At 38.5% G+C, this 19,552-nt stretch overlaps 1 protein-coding gene across 2 annotated transcripts in view; it reads left to right on the forward strand.

The window, feature by feature from the left end:
* Positions 1 to 19,552, forward strand: part of plod2 (procollagen-lysine, 2-oxoglutarate 5-dioxygenase 2) — a 36,090-nt gene continuing 16,538 nt past the window's right edge. For both annotated transcript variants that reach the window (XM_040043995.1, XM_040043996.1), the window contains exons 1-4: positions 1 to 493; positions 13,365 to 13,456; positions 14,719 to 14,855; positions 19,297 to 19,460. In XM_040043995.1, the coding sequence (XP_039899929.1) occupies positions 394 to 493; positions 13,365 to 13,456; positions 14,719 to 14,855; positions 19,297 to 19,460 (493 nt within the window). In that variant the 5' untranslated portion in view covers positions 1 to 393. The remainder of the gene's footprint in view (positions 494 to 13,364; positions 13,457 to 14,718; positions 14,856 to 19,296; positions 19,461 to 19,552) is intronic.

Consider the following 19,552-nt stretch of genomic DNA (forward strand, 5'->3'; position numbering starts at 1 on the left):
CTTACTCACACTTTTCGCGTAGGACGTCCCTGTGCCAGGGGTGAATGAATACCGTTATCTTTTCCTCTGCACCGTCTCACTTCATAGGCTTTACCGGGAACTCAAGCTGCAGCTGCAATTAAGGAACCACGCCTGTTTCTATTTAATTTCCCTGAATTGTAGCACTTATACGACAGCTCCCTAGAGCTAAAAGAATAGTTACAGGCTCCCAACCAGAAATCACACTACTCGTTGATTTTTTTTTCTTCCTAAATCCCCCCTTATTAATTGTATTATCGCGAGAGCCAACAGTACGAGCCTCCTGGGCTGATCTTGACCACTGCTGCCGGGCTGGGAGTTAATATCCCCGTCGGTCACCCAGCTCTCTGACCTGGAGCACGCACTATAGCAGAGATGGAATACCTCATGTTTTTACTGATTTCATCCTGGATCAGGTTTGCAACTTCTGTCTTGTCCAGTGATGTTCCTCAAGCCCCTGTGCCAATTCCTAAAGGTAAGAAACGATTTAAAAAAAACAAAACAAAACAAAAACTTTCACTTCTTCCTATTCTTGTTTAGATGCTGGCAAATATGGCTACTTTGACACCGCCAATGGCTACATCACATTTTACTGCCTTTACAAGTTGCTGTATTTTCCTGCGTCTGAGTTGTCATGCCAACTGTGCAAATACGAAGTTGTGTAGGTTATTTTTCTGGCTGTAATTTCCGGTTACATGATGTCTACATGAGACGCAGGTTGCCTGCCTGCGGCTCCCTGTGTGGGAAAGTGAATATGTCTAGCGCGACATATGTCGGAACGTAAAATTACATGATGTTGCTTGACAGAAGAGTCGTCTGCGGTTTCTCACAATCCTGTTTTTATTTGTTTGGCTGCACACAGCGCTGGCTTTTCATAAAGATGTCAGGCTGTAAATTTCACTGCGAGAAATAACTAACCAATTGCGGGCGAGTCTTTGATGATTTCACTAGTTTCCCCTTACTCTGCATTAAGACTAAAAATTCAGATCGTTATTGACTCAACCTAGATCCTAGTGAAATCCCCGAGTATATCATTTTATTTATTAATTTATTTATTATACAGAAAACAAGCAATTATGTGATTGAGATACAGAGAAACGCCTGTAAACGTGTTATAATTTAAGGTTTATGGAACAGAGCCAAACACTGCTCAGATCTTGAGACAGGCTTTATTCTGATGTAAAGGGCTAAGCTCCTTGAAGCAAATCGTGTCACATTTTTATTGACTTTGGGAGGGGGAAATCCACCCTCTGCTAACACGTAGCTGTCGTTAAACTGCTCTAAATTACCCTTATTCCCGTTTAGCATGACTTCTTCCATAGTCACAGAGCACCTTGTAAAACCTATAGACAACATAAGCAGATGTTGTGGCTTGTGTTTTAGTTAAATCTGAAAATCTGATTCTTTTCAAATGATGCATCTGGGATCATTTGAAAAGCTGGGAGATTTGACTATCAGGACACAACAGCTGCTTTCAGTCTCTACAGGCTTGTTTTGTCATCTGCTCTGGACTAACCCAGCGCCTTCCACACAGTAGCCACATTAACTTTACGAGGGATATAATGTTTTATTGTGAAAGCCTTCGATCACTAAACTGATGCAATATGTTGGCTAAATTTGTGACAGAGAGCAAACTTTCAAAAACCATGACTAATATTAAAATTGAACCCGTAAACTGTAAACTCTACATATAAAGTCATTTAAAATGAGAGCACTGGACATTTCATTTTACACATTGTATATAAAGGTGGTGCTTACTAAAGTGATTAAATGAAAAGAACTAGGAGGGAATTCAAAGCTGTTTTAGTTCTACGTTAAAGATTCAGTACATGGTAGTGGATGATTGCAAGCCTTTCTTTTAAGCATCTGAAGAACATCAGAAAAGTATAAAGTAACTCCATTTGGGGGCAATTAAGTATTTAATACACAGTCACCCATTTCCAGGCATGCATTAGATGGAAGAAAAGGCCATGAGAAACATTTGTTCTGCTTGGTATCAACTCGATGAGTATTTTGCAGAAAGGCAACATTTCCAGAGAAAGGGTGGGTGTCAACACCTTGGTAGTTGTGTGTTTGCCAGGTGGACATAAATATGTTTCATTAGAACAACTTCAAATCACATGCCGTTATGAAAGAACAAGGTGTCACCACTGTTTAAGTAAAAGTAGAAATGGTAGCTAATAAGGCACCAATGAAAGGACCCTAAGTCCCTAGGTGTTCGTTAAACACTGGTTGTAGCACAAGATGCAAACGGTGTGATTTAGCACTGAAAAGGGTTCAGTAGAAGAGGAGGAATTTACAGCTCTGCCCATTTCTCACCAGTGTGCACCTGGCCACTCATGGTGAACAACGGACATGGCTGTCTGGTTTGTCCGTTTTGGAAAGTTACAAAAATTGGGGCTGCGTAGACCCCCACTGTCCAGCAGTCTGAAAGAAGCCTTTCACTTATGTCTGAATGACTGTGTGAACTTCGGACGGAGCATTGGATTCAACATGCAGGTCTTGCTAATCCAAGTTTGAATAGTTTGCTGCAACACATAGTTTAAAATAACCAGCCCACTGTTAACCTCTGACAGGCATCCTATCAGAACAAGTATCATTTAATTTGACGCAATGCCTGAAGTTTAATAGTAAATGCTGGCTAGGTTAAAGGCTATTTCTCATGGCTTGTACTCTGTCCCCCTATTCCATGGATAATGCATCTCTCAGCCTTTTCCCAGACATCATTGACGTGTCAACAGGCAGCATTTTATAGAGAAGAAAAGGAAACCCCACCTAAGGTTGTCCATGCCTTATATACTGTATAATAGCGCTCTCTATTGCCTGTAATTCCAGTCTAACAAACTTAACAAACCTTGTTGCCAAGCCAAGGTTGTAATCATGCCTTAGAACGTTGTCACTATGTCACCACAGGGTTGGTTTCGTGCCTTCTTTATGCCAAGTATGTGTTGTGTTGTCTGCGTTTTTGCATTGCCTTGTTTTCTCTCTGCTTTGTCCCAAGGATTTTATGTTAACTTGTAAATGTATAGATACATGAAAACTGCAAGAAGCACAGTTCTCAAGGAGAACTGAAAGTCAATGACACTTTAAAAATGTCGAAACACTCCCTATTGTACAAATAATCAATTATTTTAAGTCATTTTAAATGGCTTTCTGGGAATCAAGCAGCTGTTGATCTTTGACAAAAGACATGCTGGCTGAACCTTATATTGATGCAGCTGAAAAGACTGAAAAGGCGGTACTTTTCAGACTCCTGCATATTCTTCAAAATTTCAGGACTCATTTAGATTGTAGTAATATTGGCCAGAATGTCAAAAACACTGAGGCTGGAAAATTTACCTTCACCTGCCAACAAGTTAGATATCGGGGCCAGTTTGCAGACTTTGCCTCTGAAAGTCATTACTATAATGCATTTATAGTAGAGAGAAAAACAACAAAACTTTTTTAGTTATTATTTATTTATGCTACAAAGTCAGAGACATGCTCATGTGCATTCCTGCTGTTCTGCAAAATTAAACAAAACTGAAAAGATCAAGGTGGAACATGAACAATGAGACAGTACATTAAGTTTTGATTTGTACTTCATAAAACTGCAGGATAAGTCATTAGTCCGAGTGAAGGATGTGCTCATCAAGTGCCTTTTGTAGTTGATTATAATGTTGGTTTAAGTAATTGATACACAACAAAACCAATTTTAAAAAAGAAAAATTCAAAAGTAAAGCCATGTTTGTGCTATTTAATGAGGTAGTGATTCAGTTTATATGAGTAATCATTGATTCTTGTTAAAATAAATTCCATAGCTGAGAAGAAGCCAACCCATGCTCTTAGGGACCTGCTCATTGTTTGCCTTAAACAAATCATTTCATTCCCTTTCCAGGTGCAGCAAGAGAAGCAAATTTAATGCCCGTTTTTCTCTCTGAAAACTGTGTGACAGTTCTGACAAATGAGAGGAGAGAATCAATATAATTATGATATAAGGGTGAATTCTTCTGTTAGAAATTTCTTGGGACTCTGTGTTGTTGGTTTATTACAAATTATTCCTCTATGCAAACCTGAAATCTATGTGTAACCGCTGATATATATGTGTAGAAGAACATAAAATATTATTTGCCCATCAAATCCTGAGCCATCATTGGTAATGAAGTCACTGTTACGTTGCCAGAAAACTAAATGTTCACATCTTTTGGTTTTTCTGCAGTACGTACAACTAATTGAATTTATGCACTGTTAGAAAACCTTGCTATGAGGGCATCTCTGAAGAAATATTTCAAGCACAGTTCATTGGCTTTGCCACTGATGATGCTGGAGGCATGATGGGCCGACACTCCTCATTGAAAAAATCGCCAAGATGACTATTATTTATTGAAACATTTAGAGTACTTAGAACTTGTGGTCCATAATGCTGGAAAACACGTTACAGATTAATTTTCACATGTTTCTTAACTCTTAAAAGTTTGAAGTTCTGCTGGCGACCCCTCCTTCTCAGGTCAGATATTTACAGATTTGGGTAAAAAGAAAGACTCAATCACTGTAAAAGCTACAATCCAGGAAAGTAGGAGAAAATCTGAAATCAAAGCAAGTATTTTCTTAGGAATCGACTGCCGTGTTATGTTAATTCTTTCTTTAAACTAAAAGCATTTTATACTGTTGCATTTTAACATTACGGTATGTCTTATTAAAATACTGAAGTTAAATGGCACAACTATTCAAGTGGAGATGGGATGTAATCCTGGCATGTTTGCATTGTTGTGTTGGCTGTGAGTGTCTCAAACAAATTGTCAGACTGAGAATTGTGCATGTTAATTTAACACTAAACCTAACACGTTGCAACAGTAAGACATTAGTCTAACACACATATACAGTCCTGTTAACAGCTTTATTTTGACATATGGCGATTAATTGGAGGCCTTCCGCAATCTGATTGAGTGATTGAGTGAGTCCGAGTTGGATCAAGACAGATTGCCTTGCACTGAGCTTGCAGAGGTTGAGGATTTTGCATGCTCAACCTCTGGACAACCAGCTGGTTGTAATCAGTCTAAAACAGCAAAAAATTAAAAAAACTGAAAATCAGCCCAATCACTTACACCTTTTTCCTGGTTGCACAAAGGCTGACATTCAATTTCTACTCTAATGTGATTGAGACCTAAGTTGTGTTTGTTATTCCTTATACAGCAATTCAGCACAGAATACATTAGCATATTGATTGAGTGCTTAACCTGCGAGTGCATAATGTTGAACTGGACTATGTGTTCCTTTCATTACTGAAAGTCTATAGTATAACCAGCTTTTTGGCAGAAGAGAAAATTACTGTCCTTACTGTCACAGCATGACAAAAGCTAGATGACAGATTAGCTTTTTTTCTAGTTTTTATTTGTTTGTGTAAGGAAAGGTAATGAGCTATTCCTGATTCAAAATGATGTGTGACGAGACTACGAAAATTGTTTCCTGGCCCACTGTCGGTGACATCATGCCACATCCTACGCCTGAAGTGCCTGTGGTTTGAAATGTGTAATTGAAAACACAACCGTTTCTGTGGATGCCCTCCGTGGCTCTTGTGTTATGGAAAAAGTGTGTTTTATCAGTTATGGTGACTCTGGTAGTCACTAAAAAAGAAACTCTTTATTTTAGTTGTAGACAACAAAAACAAGACTTGTTTCATCAATTCTGTAAGCAAAAAGGTTTACTAATGCCTTGCCTATCCTCTAAGGCTACACACAGGTCCTCGTGTCTGCAAGCTCCAAGTTTAATGCATGAAAAGTGAAACTTCTGTGCGTAAGCCTCTTTGTGGTCACATTAAAATTCTAAATCTTCCAAAGCTGGAAAAAGCCTTACAAAATAGCTGTGGGCTGGGTAGTATGCTTTATGTGTATCTGAAAACTTAGAGATGAAGGGATGTAAATGTCAGGGATTAACAGTTTAAGAGTTCATTCATTTTTGTGTACATGTATTCTTCTTATATTGTACACATTCATATGATCATCATTTTCTAATTTTTATCAGTGCCAAGTTATCAGTATCAATATACACAAGTCATAAAGCTTCAGAAATACCCTACTCTCTCACATTTTAAACAAAGGTTTTGAAATGTCCAGTCAAGATTGGGTTTGAGCTTTTTCTTCAAGTCATCTGTCCCTTCAATGTGTTAAACCAAATTTACTAGCCTTCTGAAGGAGACTGACTAACACTGTGTGGCATTTTTAATAATGTGGGTGAGTTAAATAACCAAGTTTGCATTGATATTCAGATCAACACCTTTCTCATTCCAGCTGTGGCCCGGTATCTCAGCTGGGATGCTGGCTGATTGCAGATTCTTGTGATGGCTGAATTTGAATAATTTCGGTAACTTTGGCAACTGATACAAGTGATGAAATATTCATTCATCAGAAGCTGAAGTATACATTCTTCCAGGGCTGGAGTTAGCTTTGCAGGACACAAGAAAATACAACAACCTCGTTATCTTCTATCTGAAAAATCGTAATAACGCTGAGGAATGTCATGGTAGACAAAGATAAGCGCTGTTTGCAATGACTAACGCCAAGAACACCTGGCATAGCTCCGTCACTTCCCAGCACCAGTATGGCCTCTGGAGCTAATCTTCCTTCATGCACTCAGAACAAAGCTTCCTCCAAGCATGTCTCAGCACATTTTAGAAGCATGCCAAAAGTAGTCCTCTATGTTAAAACTTGGTTGGGTCCTTAAAACAGTGTTGTTATATTTTGTTGCCAAACCAACCTTGCTTCTCCAACTTGTCTTAGGAAAAATGTGCTTTGGCCAGCCAAATGATTCTCCATTGTACTTTTCTTTTATATAGTTATATTTTCAGTAGCATTACCTTTAAAAGAGAGATAATTGTATGTGAAGGACTTGTTACTTTAAGTAACACAATAAAGGGTTTCAGCTATACAAAGTGCTAGTATAAATCAGCGTTAAGGTTCTGGTTATGCACGAGGAGCAAAGCCATACATTAAGAGGAATCTTTAGAAATCCATTATACTCAGTTTCTTAACATGTTCCATATACTCAGAAATGCAGGAAGTCAACACAGACCTTAATTAAATTTAAATTTACATCACAGACTGGCTTTTCAGGAGTTTCTGCAAGAATATCTGAAAGTTCACTTTGAAATCCTTGCATGAAAATCTAAATGACCTCTGGATGAGGTTATAAGAATTCCCTTTCTAGCTCAGTAGGTCTCTTGTTCTTGCCATCATGCTCTGGTTAATATGGACCAACTCCAGCAGACTGTGAATGAGGCCGATTGTTTCTCGTTGACATGAACAGCGTCCTCAAGCCAGTAAATGCAGATAATATAAGTGTAGGTCATTGACTGCAATATTTGCGAAGTATCTTTACTTACTTGACCAAAATAGAACTAAGGCTTGTGTTCACTGGCCAGGACCATCTCATCAAAATGAATCCTGTTATCCTTATGTGCAGGCCAGGGCACATTCCCACGATACCCCTTTCCTTTCTGCAAGAAATGCTTACTTAAGCCTAGCCCCAGCCAGTGAGTCAGAACTTTTGCTCATCCAAGTGTGAAAGTTTACCTAGACGGCTGAGCCCCATGTGGTGCAGAGGAAAAGTGCAAAGGAAAGACCACTTGGCGTCCATGCCTTTTTTGGAGAAGAGTTTCAGCAGCACTGTATGAGCTACATTCCTCTCCTCCTGTGGGCTGTTCATACACTACTGACAAGAGAACACGCTGTGTTTACCCTGACTAGACACCAAAACTCTAAAATCACAGCTGTATGAAAACCTCCCTTTTAAGTGTTACCATCTGCCGCTCAATTATGCTTCATTATGGGTGTGATTATGGCGTTTGCATAAAAACACATCAAAGGACTGCTGGTCAGTTGCCCTAAGATTCAAAATTAGTGTTAGACAAAAAAAACAAAGGAAGATGTGTATTTCTATTACCCTGAAAAAGTCCCTCGGATTAAGTCAAATAATGAAGGAAGTGCGTCTTCTATTAACACCCTAGCTCAGGGGTGTCCAACTCCAGGCCTCGAGGTCCGGTGTCCTGCAGGTTTTAGATGTGTCCTTGATCCAAATGCCAAATGACCTCCTCAACATGTCTTGAAGTTCTCCAGAGGCTTGATAATGAAGTAATCATTTGATTCAGGTGTGTTGACCCAGGGTGATATCTAAAACCTGCAGGACACCAGCTCTTGAGGCCTGGAGTTGGACACCCTTGCGCTAGCTCATCACCCAGTTATTTAGTTGGTCTAAACCAGGGGTAGGGAACTCCAGGCCTCAAGTGCCAGTGTCCTGCAGAGTCAAGACATGTTGGGGAGGTCATTTGGCATTTAAATCAGCTGTGTTGGATCAAGGACACATCTAAAACCTGCAGGACACCAGCACTCGAGGCCTGGAGTTGCCTACCCCTGGTCTAAACCAAGCCTATAGTAGCTATCATTATTATATTAAACATGAATAATATAGGTTATGAATGTTGCATAAAAGGATATTTATTTCTAAAAGAAAATTTAATATTTGGGGGAAACAAGTGAGATGGTATAGCTAGATTATATGAATGATTGAACTATTTCTTTTCCCTGTTATAATCTGTTATAATTTAATAGTCTGTTATAATTTCATGGAGCCCTATCCTAGAAGCTTGCACTAATCTAATATGACAGTGCTGTTGCTCCATTAAATAATGAAGAGTGAACAAGTCCTCTAAATGTCTCCGCCTAGAAATAGGCAGATTTACCTGGATTTCTGCACTAATTGGCAGCAAAATGTGGTCTGGTTTTAATCTTTGTCACAATAGCAGACCACATGCTGGTTAAACTAGGAACACATGAATGGCTTTACTTTTAATGTTTCTGTTGAGCACATTATATAATTACCCAAAATGCTGACTGGAAATGTGAACCCTTGAATTAGTAACTTGTTGAGACTCCTGAAGCAGCAATAGCCTCCATCAAACGTTCCCTGACAAATTGGCTTGGCCCATCAGTTTTCTGATGGAACTTTGGCTTGCATTTGAAGACAGTTTCACAAATTTCTAAGCAAAGTTAACATCAACAGTTCACATGAGGGCACTGAAACTCCTAGGGGATTGCCATAAATGTTTGAAAAAAAAGAAACACTTGGAATGTAGGAAATAAAAGTGTATGTCTCATTTCTTTTAAATCAAAGGTGGTTTGCATTTCCAGGCTATACTTAAGTGGGAGCTTGCTTGTTGGGATGCACTCATGTGGTCTCCATGTTTATGACAGGAGTGAAGTATGTGGTTCCGAAAGGTCACGCCAGAGTCACAGAGGAGTAATTGGTGTTAGCTGTCAGTGCGTTTCTTCCTCATGGGAAATGTCTCACTGACATAACAGGAAAGTCACTGTTTTTCTTTTCTTTTTTTTTCTCAGAGTATATACTGTACTGAAGCACAGCTCTTCGAAGTGAAAATAGATGTCACCGTGCAGATATCACAATATGCAGCACCCTGTTATCTTTCATCGTAGAAATACAAACAAACCTACTTGAAGTCTTGAGTTTATGTGTGTGCAGACAAAACAAATGGAGTTAATTTCAAAAAGAAATACTAAACATTTCCCCTGGCTGTAATCACAGCCCACAAGTAAAAGAGACCTTTCATGGAGGTTTCGGAATTTTTCCAAGACATATTTGTGTGCGCCTTTTCTGTCTGCAACACTATGGCTAGCTTCCAAGGTACACAGTCTGAAAGTCTGTTCTTTTATCCCCATACCTAACCTGGCTGACCTGTGAGACATCAGCTTTGCCTCTGTGTCTCACAGGTCAGCCAGGTTTAGGGAAATGGGCAAAATAGAACCCTTTCCTGCAACCGTTTAAATAACCTGTTTTATAGAGCGGTATGAGAAATGTGTTTCTCAGCTGCTGGAAACATCATCCCCTGGCAGCACTGTGCTCCAACATCTTCTTGCTTCAAGCCAAGAACAAGAACAGGGAACACCTGTGGTTCAGAATAGTCATCCCTTGCCTCTTTACAGTGATTGACGTGAAACTCTTTCTTTTAAATGTTTCTAGGTTTTGTTGGGTGACATAGCATTTGGAACTGTTTGGAAAAAGCAAGACAGGGCGTTATTTCCACTTTCTATCAGGACTTTTACGTCACACTAATACTGGAATGGCTGTGATGACGGAGCCACAGACTAGACAGAGATGAGAGCTAAGTCTAAGCTAAGTCACACTGACGGTAAAGGGATGGAAAAGAGTTGCAATGAGGTTTCTGGACAAATACAGCTCTAGAACAGGACCTACCATGTGAACTAGTTCCTTACTTGACAGTAGAGCTGGGCGATATAAGATTTTTTCATATCACGATATGTTTTTTTCATTTCAGGCGATAACGATATATATCACGATATAAGCCAAATAACTATATTTGTAAGATTTAAATGTGCCGTTGCTCACAAGTAAAATGTGAAATAATCAGCAGCTTGTTTTGATTTAAATATTTATTTCCCATAATAAGTTCAACTGGGTAGATGTAAGGAACATGAGACTTTTTCAGATAAATAAAGGCAAATATTGCAAACTACACAAAAGGCAGCCGCTAAAGCGTTTAAGTTTCAAAATAGAACAAACGAAACAGAGTAAATTGTCAATTCCACTTAGAAACAAAATATTAATTCTAAAAATAAATCTTAGTTTGTTTCACAGAAGAACAGACAAAATTGACTAACTTTTGTCAATATCAAATAAACTGAGAACTAAAAGGAAATTCTCAATCTCTCCTTGTTGTATAGCTTAGCTTTTCAAACAGTTTTAACAGTTACTTTAGTCTGACAAAAGCCGAATGACGAATCAGCGCTTCCAGTCAGAGATTGAGCATGCACCGGTTTATTGTATTTCCAGACTTGCTTTCGGCACAATTTACAGTGCGCGCTACTCTGTTTTTTTTTCAGACTTGAAATAGCCGAAATACCTTCACACTACGGAACTTCTGTGGCTCTTCCGTTCGACAATCTCTCCGGCATTGGAACCATCATCTGTTTTCTCTTCGGTAACCTTCGGTCACGCTTTCGGTTGATTTTTCTCTAGTCGGCACACTTATTTCCTCCATTACCCAGGCGGCACGGCGGCTGGCTGCTTCCAAAACAAATACACATGTGCGGCTTGGCACTTGTGCTGTACGTAACAAGTCACGTGACGTGACGCTGCGGCTGTGATTGGTTCGGCTCTGCGCTAGTTAATTTGGATTGGCTGTTCTTTTTTTTTAAGAGGACAAGCAAGATGAGGCCTATCGCAATAGTTTAACTTTTCTATCGAGAAAAAGTTATTTCGCAATACATATCGTTATCGTTCTATCGCCCAGCTCTACTTGACAGCATGTTTAATTTTACACTAGTTTCTGAGGTTTGTTTACATATATTCAGTTGTTTGTGTTTTTTGTTCACATAGTGAGAAGTAGTAGATAGTTGTTAGTATGTCTGTGTCAGTTCGTCCCCAGTTAAACAGGCCTAGAGAATGGTTGGTGTCTCCCTAGCAACCTCCAGTCACTAGGGAAGCATGTGTACACCCCAACTAGTTGGCGAGGGGTCGCTGGAGGTTGATGGCTGTCACTAAAAAATCAGTTGCTAAAACTCCAATTGGTCACTCAGACTTAGATACTGGTCTGTGGCCCCTGGTAACTACTGGTTACTCGGGAAAAAGGTTTATTTACTGATCAGTCAGTGATTGATTGCCGAATGCTGCTGTCTCGCTAGGTGAAACTGGTCTCACGGACGTCTGTGGTAGTGCTGCAGTCATCCACAGTTTGCTTAGAAGACACAGACTAGCCTGCAAACACTCGCTAACTACTAATAAAATGGTAGTGAAAATGTGAAAAGTGCAACACAAATGCAAATAAGACTGTTTGCCTTCAGAGTAAAAGCTGTGCCATACTGCTGCAGCCAACAAGTTTCAAAAGCAAAGGGTCTCTGTTTTACCTTTGTTTCACATTTTTTAAGTTACACTATCACTTGTTTGCAGACAAATCTTCTGTTTTCAGGGTAGTTGTTCAAATGTTTTAAAAAGCCCATGCTCCTCCAACTGTTCATTGTATGGGGCAAGGGATGGGACAGGAACTAAGGTCTCTGTATCTTAACATTGAACAAACATTACATTTTAAAAACTAGGGTTTCATAAACTGCATTTAAATTATATGAAATAAAACTGAAGCAACAAATGTATCCATTTAACTTGTATCAGCTTTTTTTTTAGATCCACATCAAAGGACAGCCATGTAAGATTTATTTGGCCAAGATTAACAGGTCTCTCAAGATGAAAACGTGATGTCATAACATGTCCTTTTTGAACTGTCTAACAATTTAACTCTTTATACGTCTAGTGAGGTTTGCATTGCAGTCAAAAAGACAAGAAAAAGATCAGTGATGATAATCGTGGTAAACTTTGCACTCCAAAGAAGAAATGGAAGCTCTTTAACTATGTTCTCGGGCAGGCTGCATTTTTGAGTTAGGTCCTGTGGAAGCGTTTATAAGTCCCAGATATCTACTCTTTCCCACTCCCAATTCCACTTGGCAATGTCCAATAAATATTTTACAGGGGTTTAATGGAACTTTGTGCTGTATATTAAACAGAGGATAGTCTGGTTTCCATATTTGAAAAGCAGGAATAGTTCTCAAATAGTCATTTAAAACCACATAAAAGCATCATTAACTTTTTTGTTAGCTTGTCTGATGGCTAGCACAGAACAGCACATTTTAAAATGTAAGCTAGGAATTAATTAGTTTCCCCCCTTTATGTTGTAATAGCATTTCATGAAAAAGATTTAAAGATGTGTGGTCCCCCCCCCACACACAAACACACACCTCGTTTTACAAAACATGACAGAACAAGTGAAAACTAGCTCAGTGAGTTGAGCTTTTGAGGAATCCAGACACACTACTGTGAAAATTTGCATTTGGTTAACCCTTCTTCAGACCTCAATTTTCAGCACTCAAGGCCACTAGAAATATCCTGGAGGTTTGTGGGAGTTCTTCTATCCCAAAAAGGAAGAAATTATTTTGTCTGTCTTTGAAAATACACTTCCGTTTTGGGATCAAACTAAAACTACAGTAGTCCCTCCTAATTTGAGACATAGGTTTGCTTAACCAAATAGTTACCAGTATGTTGACATAGGTTTGAGGTTTACAACGATCATGGTCCACAAAGAAGTGGGAATCTCAATGCATATATTTAAGGTTAGAAAAATATACACATTTTTGTGGATATCCTTCAATGAAAGCCAAAAATTTTGCAACCTAATATGTCTTCTGCAAGAGTATATCCCTGCATCCCTGTAATTTCACAGGAAAGAAAGCATTTGATGACTTAAGGTCAAAATAAGGAATATTTAACGTTCTTTTTTTCCTCTTTTTCAGAGAAATTGCTCGTCTTAACTGTTGCAACTGAGGAAACAGATGGTTTCCTCCGCTTCATGAGGTCTGCTAACTATTTTAACTACACTGTGAAGGTAAAACTTTCTTTTTAAATTTTGAAATGACTGCATATTCACAAATCCAGAGTTAAGGGCACTGCACTGACACACACAGCAGCAAAATGTTTTAACACAAACTTCCCTGGATTGATTGCACTTATTAAAGGAAACAATGGAGTGGAGCAAGCTGCAAAAACATTCATGGATAGCGTTTAATCTGGATCCAGAATTCCCCTCTGTGGTTGAAACAATTGCAAAAAAACCCCGCTTTTTCCTTCTTTTTTTTCTTGCTCAGAGTTCAGTTCATGCTCTGCCCTCATTTGTATGCTTATGCGTGTAATTGTGCTGCACCAGTTTGTTTTTGTTCTCCAGGCAGACATTTTCAAGATCCTTTGTAAGCCTTTTGGGCCAAGACAATCCATTTTAGTGGTTTGAACTAAGTTAAGTTCTTCTTGTGTATTGTTTCTTATTATGTGTTTGCTTATATTGTTTCTGCAAAATGCATACGATAACTTCTGTACAGAAAGCTCATAAAAAAGATTAGTAAAAAAAGAATATCCAGAAAATGTAATTGTATCTCAGGAGTTTTACCTGTTACTGATGGTTATTATGCTAGCTTAGGCTATTATAGTATTATAGTATCACACTTGCGTTGTACGGGATCAGGCTGCAGAGTAAACATGGCTCCTGGATCAGTTTTGCACATGTTGTTATCAAGAAGGAGGGCTAGATGGATGTTTCTGGGAAAGGAATGCAACCAGACAGTTTACAGTTGTACACAGCTGGGAAGAAAAAAAACTCTCAGAGGCTTTAGTCATACTGATCAACTTCACAAAAGTGATGGAACTGCCACTTAAGAATCCAGAAAACTCTTAACATGCTTTTTTGTCTACTGGGGCATTTTAAGGCTTGCATGCTCCGGATGCAGCGCTGGTTCTCATCACAAACACTATGTAAGATTAAAACATCAGCTGTCTTGCAACGCTCCCATTTCCATTCCCATCAGACAATGATTCCCTGTGTCCTCCAAATCGAGCCATAAGCGGGCTGATATCTTCTAACAGTTGTGTAGACTGAACGCAGCGTAATAAGCTCTTCAACTGAGCGATATTAACCCATCAGCTTTAAAGAATTTGAATTATTTTATCATTAATCAAGTAACCAATCTGACAGTGCATTTTAGAGTTGTTTTTTTTTTTTTGAAAACTATACAAAATAAAACTGACAGACAAGGCAGGGCTGCAAGGCCATTTTTGGTGTCGAGAGGGTTTTGGGACTCATTCTGTGTTATGTTTTAGGTGTTGGGAATGGGAGAGGCATGGAAGGGCGGCGATGTGGGTCGTTCTATTGGTGGAGGGCAAAAAGTCAGACTACTGAAGAATGCCATGGAGGCTCTGGCTGATCAGGAAGATCTTGTTGTCCTCTCTGTGGATAGGTACGTTCTGTTTTTTTCTGAACTTTTCTTTAATATTCAGATTCATTTTCTGTTAAATAAACACATTTAATTACATGGGAAAATATATAAAAAATATGTCTGATTGGCTAAATTTATTTTAATCTAAGCCTTGACAGATGTAAGATATGCAGAATATTCCCAATAGACATTTGTGAGACAGATGTGCAGACAAGCAAAAGCCTTTATTCTTATGATATTTACAGTCAATAAATATAATAAATTTAAAAAAAGAATAAGTTGCTTTTGGTTCCTTACACTATATCTGTGTTATTTCAGTTTTTTGTTGTTGCTCAGCTTCTGTTTAACCATCAGCTTTGATCTGATTTATGTTTTCTGTTTCAGTATAAAAAAGAGATGCAAAACACCTTTAATTGCTACGTAGAGCTATAAATGAGATATTGTAACTAATTTTCACAATCACAGAGCATAATAATTGCTTTGAAAGCCTTATTTCCTGAGTGAGAGGTGTTTCTGCATATTTACGTGTGCTCCACTTCTTCTTGCAAAGGCATTATTATAGAGCAATACCAAATACATGAGGAGAATAATTCTCCCATGCAGGTAGGTGAATTATGAGTTTTGCAGTCAAATGGAAAGTTTCACTGAGTAAATGTGAGTGGTTAAGAATAATAAGAGCTTTGCATGCCACGTTTCCTTAAATAGAGCAACAGACGATGATACTTGCCATACCATGTGACATGAATAATGTTCACCATAATTGCCGTGCAGAGCTGTCACACCCTTGAAACAGGTAATTGGAATGTATTTTTTTTCCTTTTAGAGGAAGCGATTGTAGTATATTCAACTGCCTCTGCATTTCAGAGGATTAGGAGCCAGTTAAATGTAATTTAACATCTATAATCCTGCTAGACCACCTCGGGTTTTTTGACAGTTTCTGCCTTTGCTACAATCACAGGCCTATATTTTGTCTTCTGATGAATTTAGTCATTAAACTGTAATTCACTGTGTTTTTGTGCGTTTTAAAAAATGTGCTGAATTTTCAAAATCAAAACGCCTACATGCATTTAAAAAAAGACACATGCATAGATAGAAGTAATCACTTCAGTGTTTCACGTTGCACAATATAAATTGATAAATGTGTTTTCTCACACCTTTGTAAAGACAGGACAAAATGGTTTTTCCATTTTTAAATTCATAAGACAGGAGAATAACACGTTTTCTGTAATTGCTGCATAACTATGTCCAGATGTATTTTCTCCTCTTTGGTGCCTTTGACTTGGATCAATGCTACTGCAGCAATCAAAATGTTAATGAAGCAATGACAAACAATATATACAGTATATGTTCTGGATTTACAAATACACTATGAATTGCACTGTTCATCATACGTTGACTGGCACTTTTTACTGGGTACTTTATTATTGTTCAGTCGCTCATTAGCACAAATATCAAATCAGCCAATCACATGGCTGCAACTCAGTGCATTTAGGAATGCAGACATGGTTACAACAATGTGCTGACGTTTAAAGTGAGCATCAGAATGGGAAGGAAAGGTGACTTTAAACGTGGCAAGGTTGTTGGTGCCAGACAGGCTGGTGTATTTTATAAACTGCTGATCTAATGGGATTTTCCCACACAACCATGTCTGGGTCTTACAAAGGTCCAAAATAGAGGTCAGAGAGAGAGAAAATATCCAGTGAGTAGCAGTTCTCTGAATGAAAATGCCTTGTTAATGCCAGAGGTCAGAAGAGTCAACAGAACCTCGAAATGATCACTGGTAACAACCAAGATGTGCAAGATAGCTTCTCTGAATGCACATAATGCTGAACCTTGAAGCATTTGGACTACAGCTGCAGAAGACCACACTGGGTGTCACCCGTGTCAACAAAAAGCAGGAAACTGAGGCCACAATTTGCAATGGTTCAACAAATTTGGAAAACAAATTAATTACATGCTTGATGTCTTGATTTCTGGTGCAACATTCAGATACTAGAGTCCGAATTGGGTGTAAATAACATCCCTTTTACCAATGGTTCAGGCTGTTGGTGCAGTAATGGGGCACAGAATATTTTCTTGACATACCTTGGCCTCTTTAGCACCAATGGAGCATGATTTAAATGCCACAGCCAACCTGAGTATTGTAACTGAGTGAACCCATTTTCTGATGGCAACACACCATGTCACAAAGCTCAAATCATGATAATGTTATTGACAAATTTTCTTCTTACTTCATGGTAAGTGGGTAACAATAGAGCACCTTCGAAATGGGATATTTACATCGTGGATATATAGGTATCGCGTGAATATGGACCAAAATCTCCAAGGAATATTTCCAGCACCTTGTTTAAGCTATGTTAGATACTGGTTACATTCACCTGCTAGTTTGTGTTGATGAGTCTAGCAACCTAAAACAATTCTTGGTACCAGTAGTTAATATTCACTAGTTAATATTACACAGTGTTCAATAACACCAAAGTTTGGAATTGTAGCAAAACAATTTGGCATTTCACTACAGTGATGGTTAATTAAACATCATGAAAAGACATTTGAGTAAGTTTAGGTAAATACGAGAAATACAGAGAAAGAAATCTAAAAGACAATTGTTTTAATGGACAAATGTCTTTTGCACCTTTCTTGGTTTGCAAACTACATGAATAGTTACTATTATTTTGCAATTGCTTTGCTTGGCGTGGTGATAAACTGTCATTGCACAACTCAAGCTATTATAAAAAATGGGATTTAGTTCATGTTAAATCCCCACAAGTACAGACAAGTGTACACTTCCCATACGGAAAAGATATATATAGGGTTGCTCGATTATGGCAAAAATGATAATCACAATTATTTTCACTGAAATTGAGATCTCGATTATTTGACGATATTTATTTAACAATAACAATGTATTGGATAATGACTTTAAAAATTGTCAAAAAATAATATAAAATAGTGTGCAAATACTGATAACAGTGCAAATGTCTGCAATATAAAAAATAAATGAAAAATGTAAACATCTATGTTTAGTGAACTTTGCAGTGTTGCTCTGTGGTGCAGCTACAACACTGTAGCAAAGTTTACACACTATGTCTACTTGATCCACGTCTGACTCCGCGAACCCATAATGTTTCCACACCACTGAAGTTTTTTTACCTCTCTTTTCAACCAACAGCAGTAACTCTCCTCTCCAAATAACTTCTGCTTTCCCTAACTTCCCTCAGGTCCTCTTAATCAGCGGTCCCCAACCCCCGGGCCTCGGACCGGTACCGGTCCGTGAGTCGTTTGGTACCGGGCCGCGAGAGTTGAGGCTCAGGTGTTAAATGTATAGTTTTCAGGGTTTTTATCGGTTTTCAGCGTTATTTTGTTATCGTTTTTATCGTTTACTCGGTTTTCCTGGGTCTTTTCACGTGTGTTATGAATAAATTCTCTTTTTTTCGGTACCGGTACTAGTTTTATTTTGTTGTATTTATCCGCGACACCTTAAAGGCCGGTCCGTGAAAATATTGTCGGGCATAAACCGGTCCATGGCGCAAAAAAGGTTGGGGACCGCTGCTCTTAATTGTTGTGACACGTGTTTGAAATGCAGAGAGGTGCGCTCGATTTGTCACACGGAGCAGCGCGAGAGTAAAGCACGAGGGAGGGGCTAATAATCGGCTCAGTCATTTTTAATGATCGTTGAAAGCCCAGATTGTAATTGTGATTAAAATTCGATTAATTGAGCAGCCCTAGATATATATAAATCTTATAAAGTTTGTATCGGTCTTGTGTGAAACTTATATGAAAAGCATACAAGAGTGAAAACAGATATAAGATCCCTTGAAAAATTATATAATGAAACTTGTATGTTTTTGGATAATTACTAAAACAATATATGAAAGTAATGAGAAAGTGGCCACTTTCATGAGTAAATCATGTCAGTTTTTACTATTTCTTTTCCATATGGGTTCATCAGAGCCACATCTATTAGAAAATATTTATTAAGCAATTATTTTGGGAATGGTGTCACTAAAATGAATCACCTCTTTTATTGTTATGATTTCACACCTCCAAGTAATAAAAAAATCACCAGAAATATTACAATTTTCCACATACTAAAACATCTGACCTTTGGGTAATAGCATACTTTTAAACAAGTCACCATGAGGCTTATGTAATGAGGTGGGCATTTTCCCCTCAGTCTGGCGCAGAACTGTATACGCCATGCATGCATCAGCACAGTTAAAGTGCTTTTGTGTGTTGGTGGCTGACAAATCACAGCATTTTTTGAAATGCCTAGCAGTGCAATCCACAGTGCTTGGCTAAACAAGTGTTCCCACCTGAAGAATGTCTACTGTTTAAATTGAGATGTTTATCAGTCTCAGGCAAGTAGAAGCCTAGCAGGTGTGTCAGATGTAAGATAAAAGATGTTGATGAAGTTGAAAGGTTAAATGATCTATTGCATTTTGTCTTCACTCCTCCCTTTTAGCTATGATCTTATCTTTGCTGGGGGACCAGAAGAAATTCTCAGGAAGTTTCAGCAGGCCAATCACAAGGTGCTATTTGCTGCAGAGGGACTGGTATGGCCAGATAAACAGCTCGCTGACAAGTACCCCTTAGTCCGCACTGGGAAACGCTACCTCAACTCTGGAGGTGGGTTCTGAATATGAAAAGCTGCTTTGACTTGTTCAAGTCCAATCTCTGAGACTTTGGAGTAATAGTAACCATAAATTGTGGTTAAAGAA

The sequence above is a fragment of the Simochromis diagramma genome, unplaced genomic scaffold (genome assembly GCF_900408965.1).
Source record: "Simochromis diagramma unplaced genomic scaffold, fSimDia1.1 OVJJ01000602.1, whole genome shotgun sequence".
NCBI classification, from domain to species: Eukaryota; Metazoa; Chordata; class Actinopteri; order Cichliformes; family Cichlidae; genus Simochromis; species Simochromis diagramma.